Source organism: Polypterus senegalus, chromosome 7 (assembly GCF_016835505.1).
Source record: "Polypterus senegalus isolate Bchr_013 chromosome 7, ASM1683550v1, whole genome shotgun sequence".
Taxonomy (NCBI): Eukaryota; Metazoa; Chordata; class Cladistia; order Polypteriformes; family Polypteridae; genus Polypterus; species Polypterus senegalus.
The window spans coordinates 152314078-152339543 of record NC_053160.1 but is presented as its reverse complement, the minus strand read 5'-3'; the positions used below and the strand labels follow the sequence as shown (position 1 = coordinate 152339543).

The 25466-nt window shown below is 39.7% G+C and overlaps 1 protein-coding gene across 4 annotated transcripts in view; it reads right to left on the bottom strand.

Moving 5' to 3' along the window:
* Positions 1 to 25466, bottom strand: part of LOC120532916 (protein FAM221B-like) — a 64029-nt gene that overhangs the window by 25698 nt on the left and 12865 nt on the right. For 2 of the 4 annotated variants that reach the window (XM_039759405.1, XM_039759406.1), the window contains one exon: positions 871 to 1062. In XM_039759405.1, coding sequence (XP_039615339.1) covers positions 871 to 1062 — 192 coding nt within the window. Of the gene's footprint in view, positions 1 to 870; positions 1063 to 24144; positions 24339 to 25466 lie in introns of those variants that run through there. The other 2 variants (XM_039759407.1, XM_039759408.1) reach the window with 1 other exon arrangement.

Sequence of the window (25466 nt, the reverse complement as noted above, 5' to 3'; positions counted from 1 at the left end):
TGAGTTCTGGGCTGTTTGTACTTTGGTAGTTAAAATCTGTTTGTAAAAATAATGTTTGTTAATAACAAGGGACTATCTTTGAACCTGTGACTGGTTTGGGTGTGATTGTGTCTGTGGTTTGGGGCTCAGTGGCTCCCTCTGATGGTTACACTCGTATCTATCAATCTATCTCTCTACCTACCTACCTACAGTGGATTCAGAAAGTATTCAGACCCCTCCACTTTTTGCACAATTAATTGTGTTATAGATTTAACTTTAAATGGACAAATTTACAATTTTTGCCCATTAATCTACACTCAATAACCCATGTTTTCATAAAGGTTTGCAAATTTATTCAAAGTCAAAAACTGAAATCTCTCATTTATATAGATATTCAGATTATTTGCTGTAGCATTCTGCATTGTGGTTGGGTGCATCTTCTCCGCTTTACTTCTCTTTGAGATGGGTCTAAAACTTGACTGGAGTCTATCTGTGGCAAACTGAATTGGTTGGGCATCATATAGAAAGACACACACACCTGTGTATATAAGGTTGAAAGTTCATACTGCTTGTCAGAACAAAAACCAAGCCATGAAGACCAAAGATCTGCGATCAAAGTATGGTAATGCATACAGTAGATCAGGCCGAGGGTATAAACCCGTTTCTAAAGCCTTCAGCTTTGATATAATTTGCACCACAGAGTGCCTGTTTATTTTGCCTCTACGCAAAGAGCTCTTGACAATTAAACAGGGACGACCGTGTTGGTACCCCAACATTTATTCTCTCTAGTGTGTCATTCCTCATTCAACTACAATGGGGAGCTAAATACAAAATGAGCTGATGACTTATTGGATTTCATTGTGCAGTGGACAACAAAGGAGCTTCACTTACTTCCCTCAGGGTAGATATCCTGGGTATTGCTTGAGCAGTTCTTCATACACTCCTTGTCAGAATCAAAGCGATTGTTATTTCCACCTTCTCCTTTGTAGATGAATGGATAGCATGTGCTGTCAGTTGAAGAATAATAGTACATATGAAAGACTGAGCTTCCAGTTCCTTCATCCATATTTTCATTGCAGAAAGCTATACAGTAAGAGAACAAAGAATAACACATGTGCATAAGAAAAACAGTTTTCCCAGAGTACAAAATAAGTGATGTAAAACAAACTTCATTTGACTTCCATTAGGTTCCAATTTGTTGTCATGTGTACATAGTACAAAAAATGTTTACTTGCACATCTCATTGTAAAAGTTACAGTTCTGAAATACAACAAAATGAGACACACACACAAAAAGCACACATAGAATGCAACATATCAATTCAATTATACACATTCATCCATCAAACTTCCTTATCCAAAGCAGGGTCATGAGGAAGCTGGAGCCTATCCCAGCAAGCACTGGGCACAAAGACAGATACAATTCTAATTATATATTGTCACACTCACGGGCATGGAAGACAGGCTAAGGGCTTAACCAAGGGCAAAACACGAAGGCAAGGATTGATGAAGTGCACTAACCTCTCTTCTCCTTCTTCTGTAGATCACCTGATTAGAAGCCTGCTTGAACCTTGACCAGCCCCTGCATTCCCTTCCTTGCCACACCCACCTTCTGACCTCATTTCCGACTTAAACCCTCACAGACCCGCCTCTTCCTCCCCTACAACTATAAAAGCCAAGCACTTTCCCTTTCCACCCTGTACTGTGTTGGATGTTGACCCAGAAACTACTCTGGAGTTATTTTGCTTTATCGTGCAGTTATACACAATGTACAGGGTGGATCCCAAACTCTTTTTCTGCTTTATGTCTCTTATTTTACTATATATATAGTAAAATATATATCCATCCATCCATTATCCAACCCGCTACATCCTAACTACAGGGTCATGGGGGTCTGCTGGAGCCAACACAGACAGACGCTGCGACATTATGTGGAGAGAAGCCCAAGGATCTGCCAGTCTGAGCCCACTTTGCAGAGGTAACCTGGTTATTTTTTGTTTCATCATTTTTATAATTACCTTTTGTGTTAATAGCAAATTTCAAGCCTTGCTAATGTCAGAGAATGTTTTAATATTCATGTACCTCCATCCATCCATTTTCTAACCCGCTGAATCCGAATACAGGGTCACGGGGGTCTGCTGGAGCCAATCCCAGCCAACACAGGGCACAAGGCAGGAACCAATCCTGGGCAGGGTGCCAACCCACCACAGGACACACACAAACACATCCAGCACACACTAGGGCCAATTGAGAATCGCCAATCCACCTAACCTGCATGTCTTTGGATTGTGCGACGAAACCCATGCAGACAAGGGGAGAACATGCAAACTCCACGCAGGGAGGATCCGGGAAGCGAACCTGGGTGTCCTAACTGCAAGGCAGCAGCGCTACCACTGCGCCACCGTGCCGCCTATTCATGTACCTGTAAAGATGAATTTTTTTTTTACTTTCTTTCTTTTTTAAACTACTAAACAGGTTATACAATAAATCCGATTGTCCCTTCATCTAGGGGCGATGTCATATTGGTCGCCCAAGCCATGCACAAAGAAAAGTTTGGCGAAAGAGTAAAGAAGCTTTTTGCTCCTGAACGTGAAGCAGCACTGAAGGCGATACAAACAGGTTTGAAAGTCATTTTTTTCCCAACAGACTGTCCATTTTTAATCAACCTACAGTACCCTCCGTTATGCTTGGGGCAAAGACTCATTTTTTCCTTGATTTGCCCCTGTGCTCCACAGTTTAAAATTGCAAATCAAACAATTGAGACGTGATTGCACATTGCGGACTTTCATTGAAGAGGATTTGCATATAATTCGATCACACCATGTACAAATGACAACACGCTTTCTACATGGTCCCCTCATTTCAGGGGACAATATAATGTTTGGGAGAATTGGCGTCACAGTTGCATGTGACTCCTCAGGTGTGTTCCATTGCTTCATAAGTTGTCTAGCTTACTTCTACTCTTTGGAGTTCGAAGTTTCCATTGTTCAACATGAGGATGAGAGCTGCGCTAATGAAAGTCAAAGATGCCATTATGAGGCAGAAGAATAAGAGTAAAACAATTAGAGACCTTGGTAAAAAAAAACAAACTCCTGTATGGCCACCATTTTTGCACCAACCAATTTCCAATTTAGTGTTACTTATTTCTGTCGCTTCTTAATAATCTCATTCTACCACACCAAACAAGCCAAAACTGTTTAGTTTAGTTTAGTTAATTTCTGCGGGCAGCATCAACTGTTTTGTGGATCGAGTGCAGATCCCAACTTCACTTTAAATGTTTGTGCCAAAATGAAAATATTTTTGCTGTTAAGGAGACAAGAGAAGAGAGGATTCAATTAGCAAAGGAGGAACCTAAGCTGAGGACAAGTATTAGAATGTAAATTAGATTGGACAGCGAAGAAAAAAAACACTAAAGAGGAAAGCAGCAGATGAGGCAGTGCCATGTGCACAGAAGTACTAGAAGCCATGTGAGTACAGAGGTGACACTTAATGGCCAAAAGACAAACTCTTTTGTGTTGTGGGCAAGGTATAAGATATATTCTAAACACATACTGTACAGGAACTGAGTAGCGTGATAACTAGTTTCTTTTTTTTTTTGAGCAACACGTGATTTTATTAAAGTAAGTATACATCCATTACCCAACCCTCTATATCCTAAATACAGGGTCATGGGGGTCTGCTGGAGCCAATTCCAGCCTACACAGGGTGCAAGGCAGGAAACAAACCCCAGGTAGGGCGCCAGCCCACCTCAGGGTGCACACACACTCACACATACCCACACACCAAGCACAATTTAGAATCGCCAATGCCCCTAACCTGCATGTCTTTGGACTGTGGGAGGAAACTAGAGTACCAGGAGGAAACCCACACAGACACAGGGAGAACATGCAAACTCAATGCAGGAAGGACCCGGGAAGTGAACCCAGGTCTCCTTACTGCGAGACAGCAGCGCTACCCACCGCGCCACCCTATATATGTATGTATAGTAAATATATAGTATATACTGTATACATCTACATATATAGTATTTATATACAGCGAAGGTCTGTGATACGGTTTGCATAATTGTAACTGGTGTGGTGGTCATCCACAGCCACTACCTGGCCAGGATGCCAGCTGGATGGAAGGACCAGGGGAGAGAGCATCGGCAGGGCAATACCTTCCCCGGAACACTAAAGGGTCGCCCCCCTGGGCAGCTGTGACACCATGGATTCCAGGAAGGACAAGTGAGGAGCTGGAGTTTGGCACAGCCCTCTTGGGTTCTGTGGGGGCTTCCAGGGGGAGCTGCAGAGCCCTACATTGGGATTTCACCACACCTGGGAGTGATTCCAGGTCTGATTAATGAGCCATGGCCAACATAAAAGGAGTTGCCTCACTCTGGTCGGAGGAGGTGGACAAAGATGGCCTGGAGGAGTAGAGGGGAAGGACAAATACAGGAAGAGGAAGAAGAGAGAACAAGTGTGCCGTGCTTTATGTACTATGCTGTGGGGAGCACAGAAAAGCACTTCCCAGCTATAAATAAAACATGCTGGACTGTGTTGGGATAGGGCGGCTGTACACACCCTGGTTGTCCACACTGGAAACCCACAAAGGGAGAAAATTTATCACGTATATTAAAATATTTATTCCTAGCCTTTCGATTCCTACCACGAATTATCATCAGAGGAAAATGATTAGACTTACAGGAATCCAAGGCAATATATAACACATTAGGAGGGGATGAAGAGAATTGGTGAGGTGGGGTTTGGAGGGTTTTGGTCATAAAGTCTTATTTATTGTTTACATTTTTTTTCTTTTCAAGCCTGCATATGATGTCCAAATGTCTGCTGATGACATTTTCATTAGATAGGCCTGTTTCAGCCAATTCTCTGGCAATTTTAGTATTAGCCTTGAATTTTACTTGCACTGATTCCCATTTAAATGTGTGTCTGGACAAACTTAAATATGCGTAAATTGGAGACCATGGGTCCTTTCTTCTGACCACATTGCAATGTTCCTGTGTACATGTGGCAAGTGTTTTTGATGTTTGTCCAAAATATACCACTGGGCATGCATTACACGGTATGCTGTTAACTGCATTCTATGTCTCTGCTGTTGATTTCGTCTTGTTAGGATTACAAAGGACTGTGCGGAGCGTGTTTGTAGGCTTGTGCACTATTTTGATGCCCACTCTGGACTGGATACATGCTGTACTTTCTGATACAGGTGTTGGGGAGATCAGGTTAGAGTTGATCGTTTGCTAGGGTCTCTGGTGTCTTCTACGTAAGCATTGTCTGATGAATGTCTTTAGGTAGTCAATAGAAGAAGCAAGAGGTCAAAAACGAATGAAACTCGTGTGACAAAATTTAGCAATGTTTCTTTGTAGGTTTTATTACCTGTAGACTGGATAAGAAACATCTCCCCAGCCAACCTTTAAACCGGTCATGGCGATTATGAACAGATCATGACCTCTGTGGCCACACTCCTAGAAACTTGGACTGTGGACCAAACAATGGGTTCTCAATCATGGTGACAATTCGGGGCATAGAGGGCATTAGAGACATAACAAAAACAAAACAGCATTTAAATCATTAGGAACATCAAGAAAACAATAACAAGTATGGAATCCTTGACCTTAAAAAACAAATTCAAGTACAAAATATAACTGTTTAAATCTAAATGAGGCAAAAGCCCCACAACAAAGCCAGATTATAACGGCTGTGAAGTAACCTTAACCTTCCCTGAATTGACTGTTGTGAGTGCCGGTGGTCCTGTGCTGTTTGAGAGGAGTGAGAAATACACCTGTGCAGGGTGGTTAATCCCATTATATATACTGTTTGCTTTTCTATGGCAGCTAAGTGTTGTTTAGGCCCTGAACAGAAGGCAGCTGGATGCCAGTGATATTCTGTGCCACCTTCACTACTGTTTGAAGTGATTAATCATTTTGAGCCAAGCAGGTGCTTTATCAGGATCCATTTTTGAATCTCACCTAATGCATTACCTAATTCTGAGGAGTTATGTTTGTACTACAGTTAGGCTAGCACTGGCTAGCCAGGAACTGACGTGAGATAAAAGTGCTTTGCCACTGTTTTGCTCATGATCATATGTTAAAAAGTCTATTGGTCCTTCTCTAATGATGAATGAACCTGACAGGGTCTGATTCACAGCAAATTCTGTGAAATCGTAAAATGTTTGGGAACTTCACAGAACTCTGCAAAATGCTATGAAGTCAATTTGGAATGAAGAACTGAACTTGTTTTTGGATTATAATGATGCAATGATCTTTTAAGTATCCCTAAGGGCTAGGAAGTGTTTATGTGCCACAAACAACAAAAGATGCAATAACCACAAACAAAATAAAACTAATGGTCACAAACTAATACAAAGTAAATTTGTACATATAGTACATGTATATATCTTTGCACTCACATCGTTCCAGTCGTTGCAGCTGGTAAGTCTTTTCTGTCTCTGATCTATTGGTGCAAATGTTTTGTGTTTTCTTCTTCCATCAAGAAGATAGAAAAGCCTTGTAAAAATGTTATATTATTTCACAAGGTCTCATGTGTTTTATGACTTTGAGTCGGGGATGGCAACTTTAAGGTTTGTTTTGACTTGTCGCTGTGCCGCATGGCTAATTGAGTATGCATTCAGCCAGCATGCACAACTAGCCATGCAGTGCAGTGGCAATGAGTTAGTGTACAGAGATCTGTACTCATAATAGTCTAATTATAGTCACCTAATGTACCCCTCAAATGAAAATACTGCAAGTTTTGTTTTTTTTTTTTTTGTATTTTATTAAACAAATGCAGGGTAGCAAATCCAGAATGAGCACCTATCAGGTAAAAAAAATCACACACGCTTGAAGCAGATTGGCCAGCTCTGTAAAATGTGAGGTGGACTACGCTTATAGTAAGCAGGTGTAAAAGTAATGCATGGTAGTAATATCTCCATCCAACATGGCTGCTACGGTTCTAGGATGTTGTGCTGGACACTGAAAGTATCAAGAGGTTTGAAGAAAAAATTGTTAATCTAAGCCAGCCGCATGGTGAATTTCCAGGAAAATATTCGGTAAACATGGTCACTGGGCGAACTAGGCATACTTGCAAAGAATGTTTGGAGAATTTCACTTATCAACACTAGTTCTCATAGATGTAAAGTTATGGCTTGTAGTGAACCAGTTGTTAAACCTAAAGAGGTCTCCAAAAGAATCTCAATGATGTGTCCTCAAAGATGTTCTAAATTAAAAGTTACCAGCATTAATCCACCAGCTATTTAGCATACCCTCTAACCACAGACAAGCACCAAGGATAATCAAACACATACATGATTCCAAAATAATCCAGAGAGTTGGTTCTCAAACTCAAATAATCAGGCCTAAGTGGTAAGAACAACTTCAACAGCAAGTACAAGAAGAGGAAAAAAAGAGAAGAAGAGCAGAAATGACCCTCTGGATAGTAGGGTTGCGAATTCCAGATGTATGACAAGGGCCAGAGTGTCAGTCACATGAGGGTTGACTCACACTTCAATCAAACAGCACTGTTACTCCATATGAACAGAAAACATCACAGTCTCCTGTGATGCTGATATTAATGGCATATATTTATATATATATATTTACATATATTTATGTGGCTAGATTGCAAATACCATACATTGCATCAATGTTCATATTGCCAACTACATATTACTATTGCTGCTAATTCTTTGTCTTGTCTTTGCAGAATGTCTTGTCTGGTTTGTGTTTTAATTTTAAATTTAAATTTAAATTTTAAATCTATTTTTAATTTATTATTTGCACGTCATTTTGTTACACTACGTACCCTGAGCTCAGCAGTTTTTCCTATCTGTATACTTGTATATGGTTGAGATGACAATAAAGTTCACTTTGACTTTTTTGACTTTAACATAGCAGAACATAGTGAAGTCAAAAACTATTTCACATCAAAACAGCTCCAAGCCTGCAGAATTGAGGAGACCTGTCCATTGGTCCTGGCCTGATAATGACTGGCATATAGGTGCCGGTCATAAAATTAGAATATCATGACAAAGTTGATTTATTTCAGTAATTCCATTCAAAAAGTGAAACTTGTATATTAGATTCATTCATTACACACAGACTGATGTATTTCAAATGTTTATTTCTTTTAATTTTGATGATTATAACTGACAACTAATGAAAGTCCCAAATTCAGTATCTCAGAAAATTAGAATATCAATTAAGACCAATGCAAAAAAATGATTTTTAGAAATGTTGGCCAACTGAAAGGTATGAACATGAAAAGTATGAGCATGTACAGCACTCAATATTTAGTTGGGGCTCCTTTGGCCTGGATTACTGCAGCAATGCGGCGTGGCATGGAGTCGATCAGTCTGTGGCACTGCTCAGGTGTTATGAGAGCCCATGTTGCTCTGATAGTGGCCTTCAGCTCTTCTGAATTGTTGGGTCTGGCGTATTGCATCTTCCTCTTCACAATACCTCATAGATTTTCTATGGGTTTAAGGTCAGGTGAGTTTGCTTGCCAATCAATAACAGGGATACCATGGTCCTTAAACCAGGTACTGGTAGCTTTGGCACTGTGTGCAGGTGCCAGGTCCTGTTGGAAAATGAAATCTGCATCTCCATAAAGTTCGTCAGCAGCAGGAAGCATGAAGTGCTCTAAAACTTCCTGGTAGACGGCTGCGCTGACCTTGGACCTCAGAAAACACAATGGACCAACACCAGCAGATGACATGGCACCCCAAACCATCACTGACTGTGGAAACTTTACACTGGACCTCAAGCAACGTGGATTCTGTGCCTCTCCTCTCTTCCTCCAGACTCTGGGACCTTGATTTCCAAAGGAAATGCAAAATTTACTTTCATCAGAGAACATAACTTTGGACCACACAGCAGCAGTCCAGTCGAGACGCTTCTGACGCTGTCTCTTGTTCAAGAGTGGCTTGACACAAGGAATGCGACAGCTGAAACCCATGTCTTGCATACGCCTGTGCGTGGTGGTTCTTGAAGCACTGACTCCAGCTGCAGTCCACTCTTTGTGAATCTCCCCCACAGTTTTGAATGGGTTTTGTTTCACAATCCTCTCCAGGGTGCGGTTATCCCTATTGCTTGTACACTTTTTTCTACCACATCTTGTCCTTCCTTCACCTCTCTATTAATGTGCTTGGACACAGAGCTCTGTGAACAGCCAGCATCTTTAGCAATGACCTTTTGTGTCTTGTCCTTCTTGTGTAAGGTGTCAATGGTCGTCTTTTGGACAACTGTCAAGTCAGCAGTCTTCCCCATGATTGTGTAGCCTACAGAACTAGACTGAGAGACCATTTAAAGGCTTTTGCAGGTGTTTTGAGTTAATTAGCTGATTAGAGTGTGGCACCAGGTGTCTTCAATATTGAACCTTTTCACAATATTCTAATTTTCCGAGATACTGAATTTGGGACTTTCATTAGTTGTCAGTTATAATCATCAAAATTAAAAGAAATAAACATTTGAAATACATCAGTCTGTGTGTAATGAATGAATCTAATATACAAGTTTCACTTTTTGAATGCAATTACTGAAATAAATCAACTTTGTCATGATATTCTAATTTTATGACTGGCAACTGTATATGGATTAAAATCAAAAGAAATCATCCAATTACAAACAAATTAAAAGCAAAACTGCCACAATGAGTCTTTGTTAACAATCAGTAGAGACATGAGAGCAATGAACTCCGGAGCAAAGGTTAACTAAATAACCATTTGCTTTGTTTACCAGAAGTGCGGTTCTCCAGTCCAACAACTGCCAAGTGTAGATAATCTTACATTTACATTGATTTGCTTAGCAGACGTTTTTATCCAAAGCAACTTACAAAAGTTGTAAACAATCGAGTAACATTAGGCTAGGGCTTCTTTGTTCAGCAAATTTAATAGAACAGGTAACACATGTTGAGTGCCACAAGTGAAAATAACATTTAAAGCAATTACATTTAATCAGATAACCAAGAATATAAAGTATTGCAGCACAAAGTGTGTTTTTTTTTTCTTTTCAATTCGACAGATATTCACAGAACAGATGGGCCTTCAATCACTGCTTAAACACATTGATGGGAGTCAGCAGTACGGATGGAGATGTGCAGCCCATTCCACCAACTCAGAACCACACAAGAAAAGAGACTGGATTGAGACTTGATGCCACATAGAGATGGCATCTTCAGATGCTGTACCCTGGCAGACTTCACCAGTGTCTCCATATACTCAGGTGCTGACCCATTGACTAACTACCCTATAGGCAGGCATCTTAACATTTCTTTTGAGTTTTGCTAGTGTTGGTGTTTTACATTATAAATTATGAATAAATTATTTCTGTGCAAAAAAAAAGGGATGAATTAGATGTTTAGATTTCTAGGTGGGCTGTTTGCTACAACATGTAATGTTAAACACAGATTTCTACAAATTAAAATTCTCTAGTATTTACTCATCTACTTTAAAGATTAATTAGAGCCTACCTTTATGTATAATATGCTACTGTGGCTGTCCGTTTGTCTATCCAGGATTTTAAATCACCTGCAGCTCGCAAACCGTTTGACCTATTGACCTGAAATTTGGTACACGTATACTGCGTGACGTCTACTATCCACTTTCAGGGCAATGATTGGCCTCCAAGGTTATTCCTCTTTTCATCTTTATTTTATTTTATTATAGAATCAACTGTCTGCAACAGCGCATGCATACGGGCGCCGTTCTCATCCCTACCACCTTCATTGTCACTTCCCCTATCACTTCATATCTTAAATCATTCTTGAGGCAGATTGAAGACTTAAGTGCCAGCCTAAGTGAAACATTAAGGAAAACACACTAAGTAATTGCAACTCAAACACTGGCTTAATCAGTTTTAACACAAAACGATGCCAAGAAACGAAGAGAAGAAGCAGGCTGCTAGGGTGGAGAAAAGAAGAGCTGCTCAGGGAGCAGCAAGCGCATCAACCTCTGAGCAAACGAATGCTAAATATACAGAGAAACAGTATGAAAACTATGAATACTCAAGTCAAGTGTATTCACTGCACGTTATTGTCTAGTACGCCGTTATTGGTATTCTTAATAATGCATGAACCCCTCCCTCATCCTTCCACCTAATTCTTCCTCTGAGCGTCCTTACTATCAACCTTTAGGGAGAAAACGAGGACTTCCGGACCAGAAAATGCAGATTAACTCGTCATGCACATCAGTTTACCCAGATTAACAATAATTCTAAGCTTCTGTGAACCCATAATTATAAAAATCCATATTTTTTGTTACGATAGTATAAATCATAGCAGAAACGACTGTGAATTCGGTAGAATATAAAAAAATTAGGTTTACAGCATCGGATAGGCCCCTTCATGTTATTCAAACTCCATGACAAAGTGAAGTATTCTGGATCATAACGTTTTGCTCTAGTGAGCAGCAACCTCTGTACACTGTGGGGATTTTCATTTTAATAGCCACGAACAATTTGTAATATCTAATGACAACTAACTGTAATATTCTGCTCATTGGTAATTCTTGCATATTGTATGATATAACGTAATTTGGTAGCTTAAAAATACAACAAATTTTGTAAGCCTGAGAGTTAGTGCCGCTCTAAAATGGAGGAAATGTGGAAGAAGAAAGCACAATTAGTAGCAGGACGGATATCAAAAGTAAAATTTGACTTTAGAATTCAGTGCTGCTATTTATTTTATTTTACATCTTAAGTGTTGATGTGCTTCTCATAGCAAGCACTTCCACAAAACCATCTTTCATTTCTCATCCAACAAAGAGTCACAGATGGCCCAAGAACTGCCATTTACAAAATAGGAAGCGACGCAAGCAACTGGACAGGAGATATTCACATGCACACCAACATTCACTCACATTAAACAATTTAGAGTAACCAGTTAATCTAAGCTGCACTTCTTCAGGCTGTGGGATAAAAACTGAGTTGCCAGAGAAAAACCCCACCGACATAATTGAGGACATGGCAGATCTGTGTAGACAGCGCCCAGGAAGTGACTCAAATCATATACTGTTATATCTAATAGTGAATACATTTTAGGCGAATAAAAGCACAAACAACGTACCGTTTGTTTCAAAGGTGTGTGAAACCCAGAGGAAACCGACAACGAGAAAAGCAGCCACCTTCATGGTGAAGATCTTTTGTGGTTCAATGCCTTCTTTGTTACAGTAATCGAGGCCTTTCACGGTTTTGAGCAGAGGGTTGTCCTTTGGATGTGTAATGATGATTACGTACACTCTTTTTACAACATTTGAGTTTCAGTCATTTACACTTTTGGACCTTGTCAGAAGTATTCAGGCTCATAAACCTTCAGTAAGGACAGATACTGATAATTACTTAGCAACCATTATATTGACTTTGAAGTTTCGGCTAATATTTTATGTCTTTTTCCTCAGTAGAGGAACTTAAAAATGACTTGTGGGGTACTGAGAAAGAGCATAGAAACAGAACTTTGTGTATTTTTTTGAAAAAATATACTAAAGGTTGAGCATCAAAACACAGTTTTCTTGAAGTCATGGACATTAGCACTGTGTTTATTTCTTTATTCTCTAAATATTTTGGCTCCCAAGCCCCCCATATGCAGTAGATTGCCATTTTTAAGTTGTAATTTACCAGATAGGCCCTGGAACCACAGGAAGAGGATTTACAAAATGCATTATTGTAAAATAAAAAAAAAATAATAATACAAGTGACTTTCACCTAATATTGAATTTTAAGTTTTAGAAAAGTCTATAACATCCACATATTTACAGCCATTGAATACTTTGTACTTTGTACAGCACCATACTTTCTGTTGTTCTAGTTGTGGTGATAGGAAACCCAGCCTAACATTTTTAAATTATAAGCTAAAACGTTTGTGAAACAATGACGATCAGTTTGATACTTATTTAGAATACATTTTTGAATCCACCATGACACATATAACCTTAATGCCATCAAATAAAAAAAGCTGTTTAGTTTTATTGCTCCCTGTAGGAAGGCTATTAAATATTAACCAAGGCACACCTTGTTTGTGGTTTCACCTGAAAGAAATTCTAAAGCAGTAATCAGATCAGCTCTCACGTCCTTCTCATCAATATAAGTTTCAGTCTTACAAAGAATCGGAAGGATACTGAAATACATAAAGATAAGTCATCAATAAAAGTATTAGTAAGCCTTGAATATCAGGGGAACGGTTACAGTGCCACAACATACTTATTGTGTTGACCAAATGAAGGAGATTTTGAAGAAACAGGGTTGTGTACAAGAGTTTCCTTTTTCAGAGAAAAAAATTGGACAGTTGAAGTTTATGACCCAAGCCATCCAACTGAAGAAAATGGGAGAAACTGACTATCATGACACTATATAGTAGCACCCAAAGATTACAACAAATGCATTTTTTAAAGTTGCACTTCACATATTAGTTACTAAAAAGGGTAAACACTAAAGAGAATAAAGTGACTACACAGATTATTTTGTTTGTATACCGGCACTGACTGCAGTACTCACAGACCCAATGATAGGAAAATGTGCTCAGATGTAACAAGTGACATCAGTATGCAGAAATTGTATCCATGAGCCAGTGGTGCACTTGTACGAAAGGACAGAAATTATACTAGGCTGAAAGAAAAAGACATGCAGTTAAAAATGCTAGGAATACTGGAATATTATATACTGTACGTATAAATATAGAACGAAAGTACTTTCCAAAAATCTTAGGCTAATTCAAGAAGATTATTTTATATCTAGGCAGTGTTTATTTGTCATTTAAAGCACACATTACAAAACTATCTAAACACGTTTCCATCTTAAAAATGTTGGAAAATCAAGACATTTTCTAAATATGCAGGACTCTAAGAAATTAATTTGTGCTTGTATTTCTAGTAGCATTGACTACTGCAATGTGGTGTTCACTGGCTAATCAAATCGTTCTTTATACAGCTTTCAGTTCATTCAAAATGCTGCTACAACAATTATTACAAGAATCCAAAAATACGAACACGTAGCTCTAGGCCTTAAATCCTTACCTTGGCTCCCAGTTAAGGTTAGGGCAGGTTTCAAAAATCTCCTTTTAACATATAAAGCCTTAAATGGCCAAGGCCCTGCTTACTTCTCTAAACTTATCGTTGTTTACAAACCAGAGCGCACACTGAGATCTCAAGATGCTAGTCTGCTTATGATTCTAAAGATTAATAAAACACTGGGAGGTCGAGTTTTTAGTTACAAGGCCCCAAAGCTGTGGAATGGTCTGCCTGCTACTATAAGAGATGCCCCTTCAGTCTCAGCTTTTAAATCCCAGCTGAAGACTCACTACTTCTATTCAGCATACCCTGACTAGAGCTGCTGATTAACAGTGCATACTGTGTCTCTGTTGTAAGTCATTATTACTAAAATATAAAAAATATGATATTCATAAATTGTTATTAACCCCCACATATTCTGTTTCTCTTCTCACTATCTTCATATGGCACTTGGTGCCACTGCTCTACTGCAAAGTTGGTTGCCTGGCTATGGAAAAGTCATTTCAGATAAAGGAGCATTGGAATCATCGAGTAGAAGGGTCAGCAATGACTTAGCTGTAGAATGGCTTAGAATCGCTAGTACAGGGGAGTCAGCTAGTTGGCCAAGGCCTCCAGGATTGTGACTGTGTCTGGCTTGTCTGACCTTTTCTACAATATGGCTGTGGTTCTGTAATTAGCTAATGGACAGATAGTTTTTTTTTTTTCATTTGTGTTAATCGGTTTCTACTTTGTTTTTGATGTATTTGAACAAATCTGTGTCTTCATACAGTGTGTGATAGTTCTGTATTCAGTGAGTGGTATAATCTATTCCTGCATTTTGCCTTGTAGTTTGTACTATTGTATTGTGTTTCTAAAGTGGCAATGATAGATTGGACATCTGACTCTGCTAAGAGGGATACTTGTGCTCTGTTTTTTGTGTTATACTTACCCCATGTGCTCGCTTTGGCAGCGAATATACTAAAAAAAGTTTTGTACTTAACTCCATTTTATGCATCAGTTGTTCCTCTGCTTGGCATAAATCCTAACTGCTCCTCGCCTATGGTGATCTCTTTCCTGAGTCTTCTATCTATGAATCTATACATTTTCATTGAGTGTGTCATCAGCTTTACCGCTCTATTGTTTCCATGTGAGAATTTTTGACATTTTTAAACTTGTGTTCCAGGTGTAATAAATATCACCTGTAATGAGTAAGAAATCGGTGCAGGCAATATTACATCTCCTCTGCATTTTCTTAGTTCACTTATCTGTGTGTTTGCTGTATTTATTGGGAAAGCACATTTTGAGTATGTGTGTTCAAATAAATTGACATGTAAAATAATCATAGAACAATATCCTATTGCTAGTGCTTCTGGGAAACTCACAATTCCTTAATTGGTGAAACATTGGCACACTTCTGGTTCTGTAAGCAATGCACGGAATCCAAGAAACCTTTCCATCTACGCTCCAGAGGGTGCCAACTGATAATGCAGATTGTATGGAAAGAATTTCTCGTAAGATGACTTGATGTTTATCACAAGAGCATGTATGTCATAATTTAGGGCTACTTTATTGTATGCTATTCAGTATATTTGTACTGTGCAACTCTGCATTTTAAGTGACAGCGTCTACACTACTTTAGTTAGGTCAACTTATATAACCAAGTATGGCCGTGGTGTTTTTAGGTGAAAATTCTGTTGGGGCTATACCAGAATTTTACTTTATGTGTGTAAATGTCCATAACATTATCATTAAACTTATCTAACTAATAACATCTCCCTCTCTTATGCTAATGACTAGTGAGGTGACCAAGTTCACATCAAAATCAATCAAACAATGGGATGCTGGTGCCTGATCTGTCTCGAATGGCATATTGTTGTGATATCATCCAAAATTGTTTGACAAAATACAGCAATGTACAATAAGTAACTCATGTGCACATGGGGGACAGTTTGCAGGCTCAAACAGTATTATTTGTCCCCCAGACCAGGAGTCTGCGCTCTCAGCTATTCTTCTCTACTCTTGTTCCTGTGCAGTTCAGCCAAAGACCCTGCCTCCCAATGACATCACCACTGGTCCACCCACTGTTGATGTCACTTCTGTCAACCCCTGATGATGTCATTTCCAGTAGCCAGAATCCATCTTCCTGTCAGATCAGTTCCTGTTTCAGCTGCCTTGATTCTACCTCTTCCTCTTATCCTCCATATTTATAACCCAGAATCAACCTGTTAGTCAGTTTACTTTTGAACTCCGCTTCTGTAAAGACGTGTTTCTTTTCTTTTTGCTGATTTTTCTGTATACGGGGTGGCCATCCCCAAGCCCTTTTCTGTCTAATGCCTAATTTTTTATCACAACATTTAAATGTTAAGTAAACAGAGAGCCTTGAAACTACTTGCTGCCCAGGAAAATAAATATTTAAGCAATGAGCTGCCTAAATTGAAAGAAATAACACCTCAAGTTCAGGATCAGATCTTTTTGAGGTGTAACATGGACAGAACATTAAGACCACACACTCTGCATGACTCAAGGACAACAATGGGGCTGCCCTGTAGCAGCGCTAACCACCACACCACCAGGCGATTGCTGGACAGAGTGAGGCTGACAATCGAACAAGTGATTTTCTATACAGTATACTTGTTCTTTCCACTCTGCACTTCTTTCAAATGGAGATAATCATAAAGAAGTGGAAAAAGCACTCATCAGGCTTCCTTAGTAGCTTTTTCAATTTTAGTGCAATCAAGTTGGTGAAGCTCAAGGTGCCTTATCGATATAATGTCTTCTGCAAGATATAGTTCTGATATTGATCTGCTTTCTTTTTTTTTGTAATTTATATAGCTACTTTATTGAGGCAGATGATTCTTTTCCTACCTCTTCACTGGCAGTGTAGTATTAGCTGGAAAAAGCTGGAAACGGATATGCAAATGAATGAACAACCCTCATCTTATGCTGAGCTCTGCCTTTTAAATCTCATTCCTAAACTGGAAAGTCCAGGTAGCACATGGGCAAACACACACACACCCAAAAGGAAATCGGTAACACTCAACACTACAGAGCCAGTACAGCGAGTCCCTTCAGCAGGAAACAGGATTGCAGCACCAGGCATGAAGACAATTTTACATTCCACAAAAAGCAATATTTTCCTAGATAGGAAATTTCAGTGTATAATGGAAACTAGAAAATTGCTTAAGAAGACAAAGCTGATGGCCTTTGTATGCATTTTAATACGGCAGGCAGTGTGGTATAGTGGTTAAAGCTTTGGACTTCAAACCCCGAGATTGAGTGTTCAAATGCCCCACTCACCCCCTAATGTAGAAACATCACTACATTGTATACATATACAGTGCCCTCCATAATGTTTGGGACAAAGACACACTTTTCGTTGATTTAACACCCTGCCCCAAAGTTTAAAATTACAAATCAAACAATTCAGACGTGATTAAAGTGCACATTGCAGACTTTCGTTTAAGGGCATTTGCATTCACTTGGGTCACAGCATGTAGAAATGACAACCCGCTTTCTACATGGCCACCTATTTTTCAGGGCACTATAATGTTTGAGACAATTGGGGTCACGGGTGTTTGTGATTCCTCTCGGCTTCCTTCTATCCTTTGGAGTTTGTACTTGCTATTGTTCAACATGACAATAAAGGCGGTGTCACAAGAACGACAAAAAGACGTTGAAAAAGGTTTAAGGTAGCCACCCATATGATAAACCCTGGCTGCAAAAGGTTAAAATTTTGTGAGATATTCACAAGTCAGAGCCCAAAACAGAACTGATGGCAGCTTTAAAGCCCAGTATAGGAAGTGACATCATCGGGACCAGAACTGGAAGTGATGTCATCGGAACTGGAAGTGACGTCATCAATGGAGTCAGAACCTAGCGGGATTTCCCATGGATGGTATGCAGAGGATTGAGAGAGAGTTAGTGTAGCTCACCACTTAATGGTCTGGCGTGGTACTGCTATTACTCACACCCTCTAGCGGCCTCCCAATCGCATTTGTGTGACAGCAGAAAAACAAGAATAAAACCATTCAAGACATCAGTAACACCTTAGGATTACAATAAATCAACCTGTCCGCAATATCATTAATACATTCTTGAGTGGCCAAGTCAGTCACACGACTGAAATCCAATTGATCATGCCTTCCATATGCTGAAGCGAAAACTTGAGGGGACCTACCCCCGAAATAAGCTGGAGCTGAAGATGGCTGCATTAGTGGCTTGGCACAGCATCACCAGAGAAGTTACTCAGCACCTGGTGAGGCATATGAATCGCAGCCTTCAAGCAGTCATTGCATGCTGGGATGCACAATGAAGTACTAAACATGACTACTTCATTATACCTGCCATTGCTGTGTCCCAAACATTATGGTGCCCTAAAATGGGGCGACCATGAACAGTATAAAAAGTGTTCTTATTTCTACATGGTGTGACTGAAATGTATGCCAATGCCATTAAATTAAAGTCTGCAATGTGCGCTTTAGTCACATCTGAATTGTTTGGTTTGTAATTTGAAACTGTGGAGCTGAGACGTAAAACAAAAAAAATGTCTGTTCCAAACATTATGGAGGCTGTTGGTTAACATGAAATCAGGCTGACATTCATCCAAAAAGGGTAGGCACTTTCACAACACCTGGAGTTATAAGCCACAGTTCAGAACTGGACATGTTCATTTATATCATGAACTGCCTCCTTAGTGCTGAAATCTATCTATCGTGGCAGATGGCCGGGGCCCTTGCCCAGCCAGGACACCTCTTCTTTGTTTGGTCTTGGGGAACAAGCATAGACAGAACAGTACCTCCCTAGGACACTAGATGGCAGACCCCATGGGTGGCAGTGGTGCCTCGAATTCCTGCAGGGCTCCATGGGAGATGGAGTTCTCTACAACCCTCCGGCTGCACTTCCGGATGTGGATGTGTGTAGAGAACTCCATCTCCCATTGAGCCCTGCAGGAATCTGAGGTACAAATCTATCTATCTATCTATCTATCTATTTATTCTTCAATCAAACGCTAATAACTGGATGAGTATGGATAATGCAGTAAATTTAGGTCTGAGATTTATTTACCAACACCTTGATAAGCCAGGTGCATATGTGAGGATCTTGTTTGTTGATTTTAGCTCTGCTTTCAATACAATCATCCCAGTGCTCCTGGATAAGAAACTCACCCAGTTCAATCTGTCATTGGATCACAGACTTTCTTACAGATAGGAAATGGTATGTGTGGTTGGGTACACACATGTCTGGCCCATTAACCCTTAGTACTGGTGCACCACAGGGATGTGTCCTTTCCCCACTACTCTCACATTATACAAATGACTGTACCTCTGGCAATTTTTTTATCAAACTTCCTAAATTTGCAGATGACATCACACTAATAGACCTCATTTCAAATGAAGTTTATTGTGTATACAGACGAGAAGTGGAAAATTTGACATTGTGGTGCAACCATAATAATTTAACATTCAAAACACTCTGGAGATGATCATAGATTTCAGGAAACAGTCACCTGCACACCTATCACTTGTCGTACATGGCTCAGCCATTGGGACGACAAAGTCATTTAAGTTACTGGGCAGAAAAACTTAAGTGGTATAATAACATCACTTATTATTAAGAAAGCCCAGCAGAGTATGTTCTTTTTGTGACAGCTGAGAAAATTCAATCTCCCTCAAGCAGTAATGGTCCAATTCTGCCCAGCCGTCACTGAGTCCAATCTAACCTCATCAATAACTGTCTGGTTTGGTGCTTCCTCTCTTCAGGCTAAGGACAATCTGCATTGTATCATCAAAGCCTTTAAAAGAATCATGGGCTTGAACTTATCACACATTCAAGGAAGAGGGCCACAAAGATCTGACTCACCCAGGGCATGACCTGTTCTAAAAACTTCACTCCGGCAAACATCTTCGTGCAATGAAAACTAAAACAACACGTCACCAAAACAGTTCTTTTCCATGTGCAGTTATTCTGACAAATCAGGTTTGATATTCTACTCAATATCTATGTATACCTTAAAATACCTTAAAAAAAAACTTAAAAATATTAGGTTTGAATACACAATGGGCGGTCGGAAAATCGAGAGTACACCTTATGAGAAGGATTTAGGAGTCATAGTGGACTCCAAGCTATCAACTTCCAAACAGTGTTCAGAAGCCATTAAGAAGGCTAACAGAATGTTAGGTTATATAGCACGATCTGTGGAGTACAAGTCCAAGGAGGTTCTGCTCAACCTTTATAATGCACTGGTGAGGCCTCATCTTGAGTACTGTGTGCAGTTTTGTCTCCAGGCTACAAAAGGACATAGCAGCACTAGAAAAGGTCTAGAGAAGAGCGACTAGGCTGATTCCAGGTCTACAGGGGTTGAATTATGAGGAAAGATTAAAAGAGCTGAGCCTTTACAGTTTAAGCAAAAGAAAATTAAGAGGTGACTTGATTGAAGTGTTTAAAATTATGAAGGGAATTAGTACAGTGGATCGAGACTGGTATTTTAAAATGAGCTCATCAAGAACACGGGGACACAGTTGGAAACTTGTTAAGGGTAAATTTCGCACAAACATTAGGAAGTTTTTCTTAACACAAAGAACGATAGACACTTGGAATAAGCTAACAAGTAGTGTGGTAGACAGTAAGACATTAGGGACTTTCAACACTCGACTTGATGTTTTCTTGGAGGAAATAAGTGGATAGGACTGGCGAGCTTTGTTGTGCTGAATGGCCTGTTCTCGTCTAGATTGTTCTAATTCTAATTCTAAAACCTGCACACTGCCTGGACATTTCAATCCTACTATCTCTTTATTTTTTGTATTGCCTTTGTATACTGCATCATATTTTATCATTTTATATTTTATCTTTTTATTTAGGGCGGCAAAGTGGCCCTATCTATCTAAGCAAGAACTATCAATAACAGCAATGATTGGTTTAACTATCAATAACAGCAATGATTGGTTCATTTCCATTCTGTATCTACATGTTTCTACTAGGATGTTCAACTCACAAACATAAACTTAACCTCAATTCAAGCATTAGTTTTCTAAACCAAGCTCAGCAAGAGACGTTAGCCATGGACAAGCTCACTGCCTCCATTAAATCAATGTATAGTTGTCTGGTTACTTCTTTGTCATCACATACTGACAACATACAGTACAACTCGACTTTCCGACAGCTTCAGCTCAGCTAAATCTCTCTTTACACTAACAACACAAACTCGACTTGAAACTCTGTACACTCTTGACAGTACAGCTCGGGGCTAATTCAGTTTAAATGTGGGTTGGTCTAACCTGACGCTGCAAAAAAATCAATATGGGTGCACTCTGAGGCGGACGTGTGACATTGCAGAAGTTCCCATACTTGCTTCCCCATGCCACCACACCTTGTTTTGTTTCCAGTTAATAAAACAAAAAATACTGGCAGGACATGAAAGGAAGGCATTCTGAAAATGAGGTGGTAATAATGAGTGAGGTTTCATTATAGATTGCAGTTTAGGTTTATTTATGAAGTGCATCCTCCCAGCTTACATACATTTTGGAGCCTGTACAGAGCAAAACGTCATCACTTACGACAAGCAAAACAAAAACAAAATACCTACATATATTAGCACTTATGCAAAAAAAAAAAAAGTCAAATGTACGTCTAGCAGGAATGCATCTCAGCTTGCTGAAACTCAGCTCCGCTTCAGTTCAACCTTTAATCTGTCACATATAAAAATATGTCTGACTTCACCTTTATTACACCTGTATTATGAGCACACTTCCCGTTTCAGTGGCCTTTCTGCTCATAGTATATACATGTTACAGAAAGTACAGAACAATACTTGCAGAATCTATATTTGGAATAACCACTCCACCCTCAGCCATTCATTTCTTAAATCTGCTGTGGACCACCAGGCGGTATACCAGCCACGCTACCCAACAGACACAAGTTCTGTCCAACACACACCTTTATTTCAAGTGGGGCAGCGCTTTCCCTTCACTACCCACTAGACAGCACAGTACACAAGCACAGTAACAGTCCTTTCTCCCCTCTCTCTGTCTGCTGCCTCCACTCCTCTCCCAGCCAGCTTCATCTTCCTCCTTAAATGGATTGAGGCGGCCCCTTTTATAGGGCACCTAGAAGTGCTCCAGGTGCTCCCAGATCTTCTTCTTCTGGCAGCACTTCCAGGTGTGGTGGAAATGCTGCAACCCAGGTCTCAGAAACTGTCCAGGTGCCCCCTGGTGGTGGCCATGCGTCACAGCAGGGTAGAGCTTCTAAGCTCCAAACCCGTGGCCCTGCTGTGAGCCAGGGGGGTTGTCCCTCTCGTGTTCCAAGGGAGGTATTACCCTCAATATGCCCTCTCCCCTGGTCCTTCCATCACAGGGGCGTCCTGACCCGGCCTGTCCACCACAATGGTTATTGTAATACAGGTATAAAAGACGGCCGAGTCCATCTAGGCAGAAACAGGTGCAAGAGACACACCAACTCTCAGTCCTCTTCAAATCTCTTCTACTAAACTTTTAAAACTGTCAATTCCACTGCCAACTTAATTAGCACCATCTTAATATATAGTGCTGGATTACCTGCCATCTCAAAGTTCTACTGTACAGTGCTTACTAAATGTTTCCACAGCTTCACCCTTCCTATTCATTCAAACTGCCAACATCTGCAGGTGAAGCTCTATCCACCACAATATTCAAATCATGCCCCAAAAGCTGATAATGTCTGTGTTGAACTTAATATTTACCATTCCTTCCTCCATGTTTAAACTCACTTAATAATCGACTCTTCAATTCCACCCGGGGAGTAAATGCTAACATTAATTTTATTTTAATTTTTTTCATTTTTATTACTATTTAATTTAATATTGTTTTTTTGTATCAGTATACTGCTGCTGAATTATGTGACTTTCCCCTTGGGAATAATAAAGTATCTATCTATCTATCTATCTATCTATCTATCTATCTATCTATCTAATACATTTTGGAGTAAATGGAGCAAAAGTTCATCCATGCAGCATCAGGCACAGGGCAGAAACTTATTTTGGATGACGCTCTCATGCATTGTACTATAAGTCACACTCACACACAAAGAGCCAATTTAGAGTCTCCAATTCAGCACAATGTGTTTGCAATTCTGGCCAAAAACTGAATTTACACGAGGTAGTATTTGCTCTTCCTATTCATCATTTTTTTCAAATGGCATTTAGAGTTGGAAGGTTTGTTGCACACAATTTACAACATCAACAAAGCAACCACAAAGAATGAAAATAATAATAATAATAATAGCATAAAAATAGATTTCTAGAACATTAAATGCAGAAAAGTATTGAGAAGGAATCAAATTTAATTCACAGATAACAACTTCACTACCTTGTGGTGTATCCTGCCATTTCATTAGCATAAATTGATCAAAACTGCTCAAATGATTAGTAATTATAGCAAGCTTAATTTTAAACTATAACAAAATTATAATGACTTTAAATGTGTCCTAAATGTGTCAGGTAACAAAGTCCCAGATTTGTTTCACATACTGTTCCATTTTCAAACAATTTCTTTTAAGCGTTCCTCTTTATAATTTTGTATCAGCTTACACTGTTAGAAATTTCTGCCCAGTCCAAATACTTAGCTTAAGATTCCCCATGTCAGGAAGTTTTATTTCGGAAGTCAACATTCAGTGAATCCAACTAATACAGATCTCAGTTTAATGGTTCCTAAAGAATGGATTTACAAATGATGCCTGTAGCGTCTGCTATCTCACACACCACCACTCTTTGTTTCTCCATTATAATTCACAGGAGCATTTTCTTCTGCCATTGATGCTGAGGGTCAGAAAGACTTTGGGTCATCATTGGGACTTGTCCAGCAATTACAGAATCCTGCAGTCCATCTCATATGCCACACTCAAAACTTTATATCTTTAGGATATAAAGTCTCGAGTGTGGCATAAGAAGAAAACTCATTCTGCTACCATGTCGTGTACACAAGAACCAACCTGTGAAGGCTTCCTGTACTTTGGTGTTAGAAATTCACTGATAGCATGACACTTGATTTTACTGTTTTTGTAATCCATGTTAACTTGGTTCTGAACACACATTATAATCCATAAATGCAAGAAATTTGCAATTCAAAGGTTTTAGGGCTTGGGATTGTAGTACTCACTTACAAAATCGTGACCATTGAGAATGTCATTCTGGTTCAAGCCACATACATTTTGAACACCATCTGTCTAAAGTTCTTAAAAATATTTATTTTTTGCACTACCTGACTTTAATAGAAGTTAACATTTGTTGCCGGGCAAGTAAAAACCAATGCTATTCTGCATTTCCAGTTATAGCTTTAAACATGGAGTCATCATGTTCCTTTCCAGTTAAAACCGCATTTCTTAATCTTGGCATCTCAGCAAATGGTAAGAAATCTTCCCCTGCAAAAAAACAAAAGTAAGCCTTTAACTAGGCTGAAGTAACCTTCAAGCAAAAGTGACCAACCTCCATTCTTCCATCAATTTTCTAACCCGCTGAAACCGAATACAGGGTCACGGGGGTCTGCTGGAGCCAATCCCAGCCAACACAGGGCACAAGGCAGGAACCAATCCTGGGCAGGGTGCCAACCCACCGCAGGACACACGCAAACACCAAGGCCAATTAAGAATCGCCAATCCACCTAACCTGCATGTCTTTGGATTGTGGGAGGAAACCGGAGTGCCCGGAGGAAACCCATGCAGACACGGGGAGAACATGCAAACTCCACGCAGGGAGGACCCGGGAAGCGAACCCGCTACCACTGCGCCACCGTGCCGCCCAAGTGACCAACCTGGAAATTCCAAATAAGTGACTTTTTAGAAAAATAGACTTAAGTGTAATCCACATTTCCCCTGACATGAATATTTACAGTTGCTGCAGTGTGCACACTGCTTAGGGAGCTAATGTCTTTCTTGTCCTTACACTTGATCGCAATTATTTTGTCTTTTTAACATAAAGATACTGCACTCCACAGCAGCTTTTCGTGACTGAAGTCACTGGGCACATCATGGTGGTTCAGTTACACAGTGCCATATACATCAGTTTCACTATCCATGTCAACGTCTGGTGCCCAATTAACACTGTCATTACTATGGCTTAATTCAACTAATGGTTCAATTTCACTTTGTTCTAAAACTGGCTTTACAGATTTTCACTTGCATGCTATTGTGTGCTTTGGTTGAAGGATCGACCCCGTTAATAGACATTGGGAAATTGGTAAACAGTGGGAAATATTCATAAATTTTTGGAAAATTAAGTTATTTGAATTCATTGGATGGAGACAGAATACTGTCCCAAGCGTTATTCAGGCTTAGCACTTTACATTGGATCATAGCAGCCTAACCCAAGAGGCACCCAGGCTTAATAATTTTTACATAGAAGTCCAAGCCTGACAGATGCTCAGGGTTAATGCTAAGGAGGTTAATGTAAAACAAAACTTTACAAAAACTTCAAAATTCAATTATATCGGTGAGCAATGTTAAAATCCATGAAATCTGGTAGACATTTAATATAAAGAATCAGAAATGCAT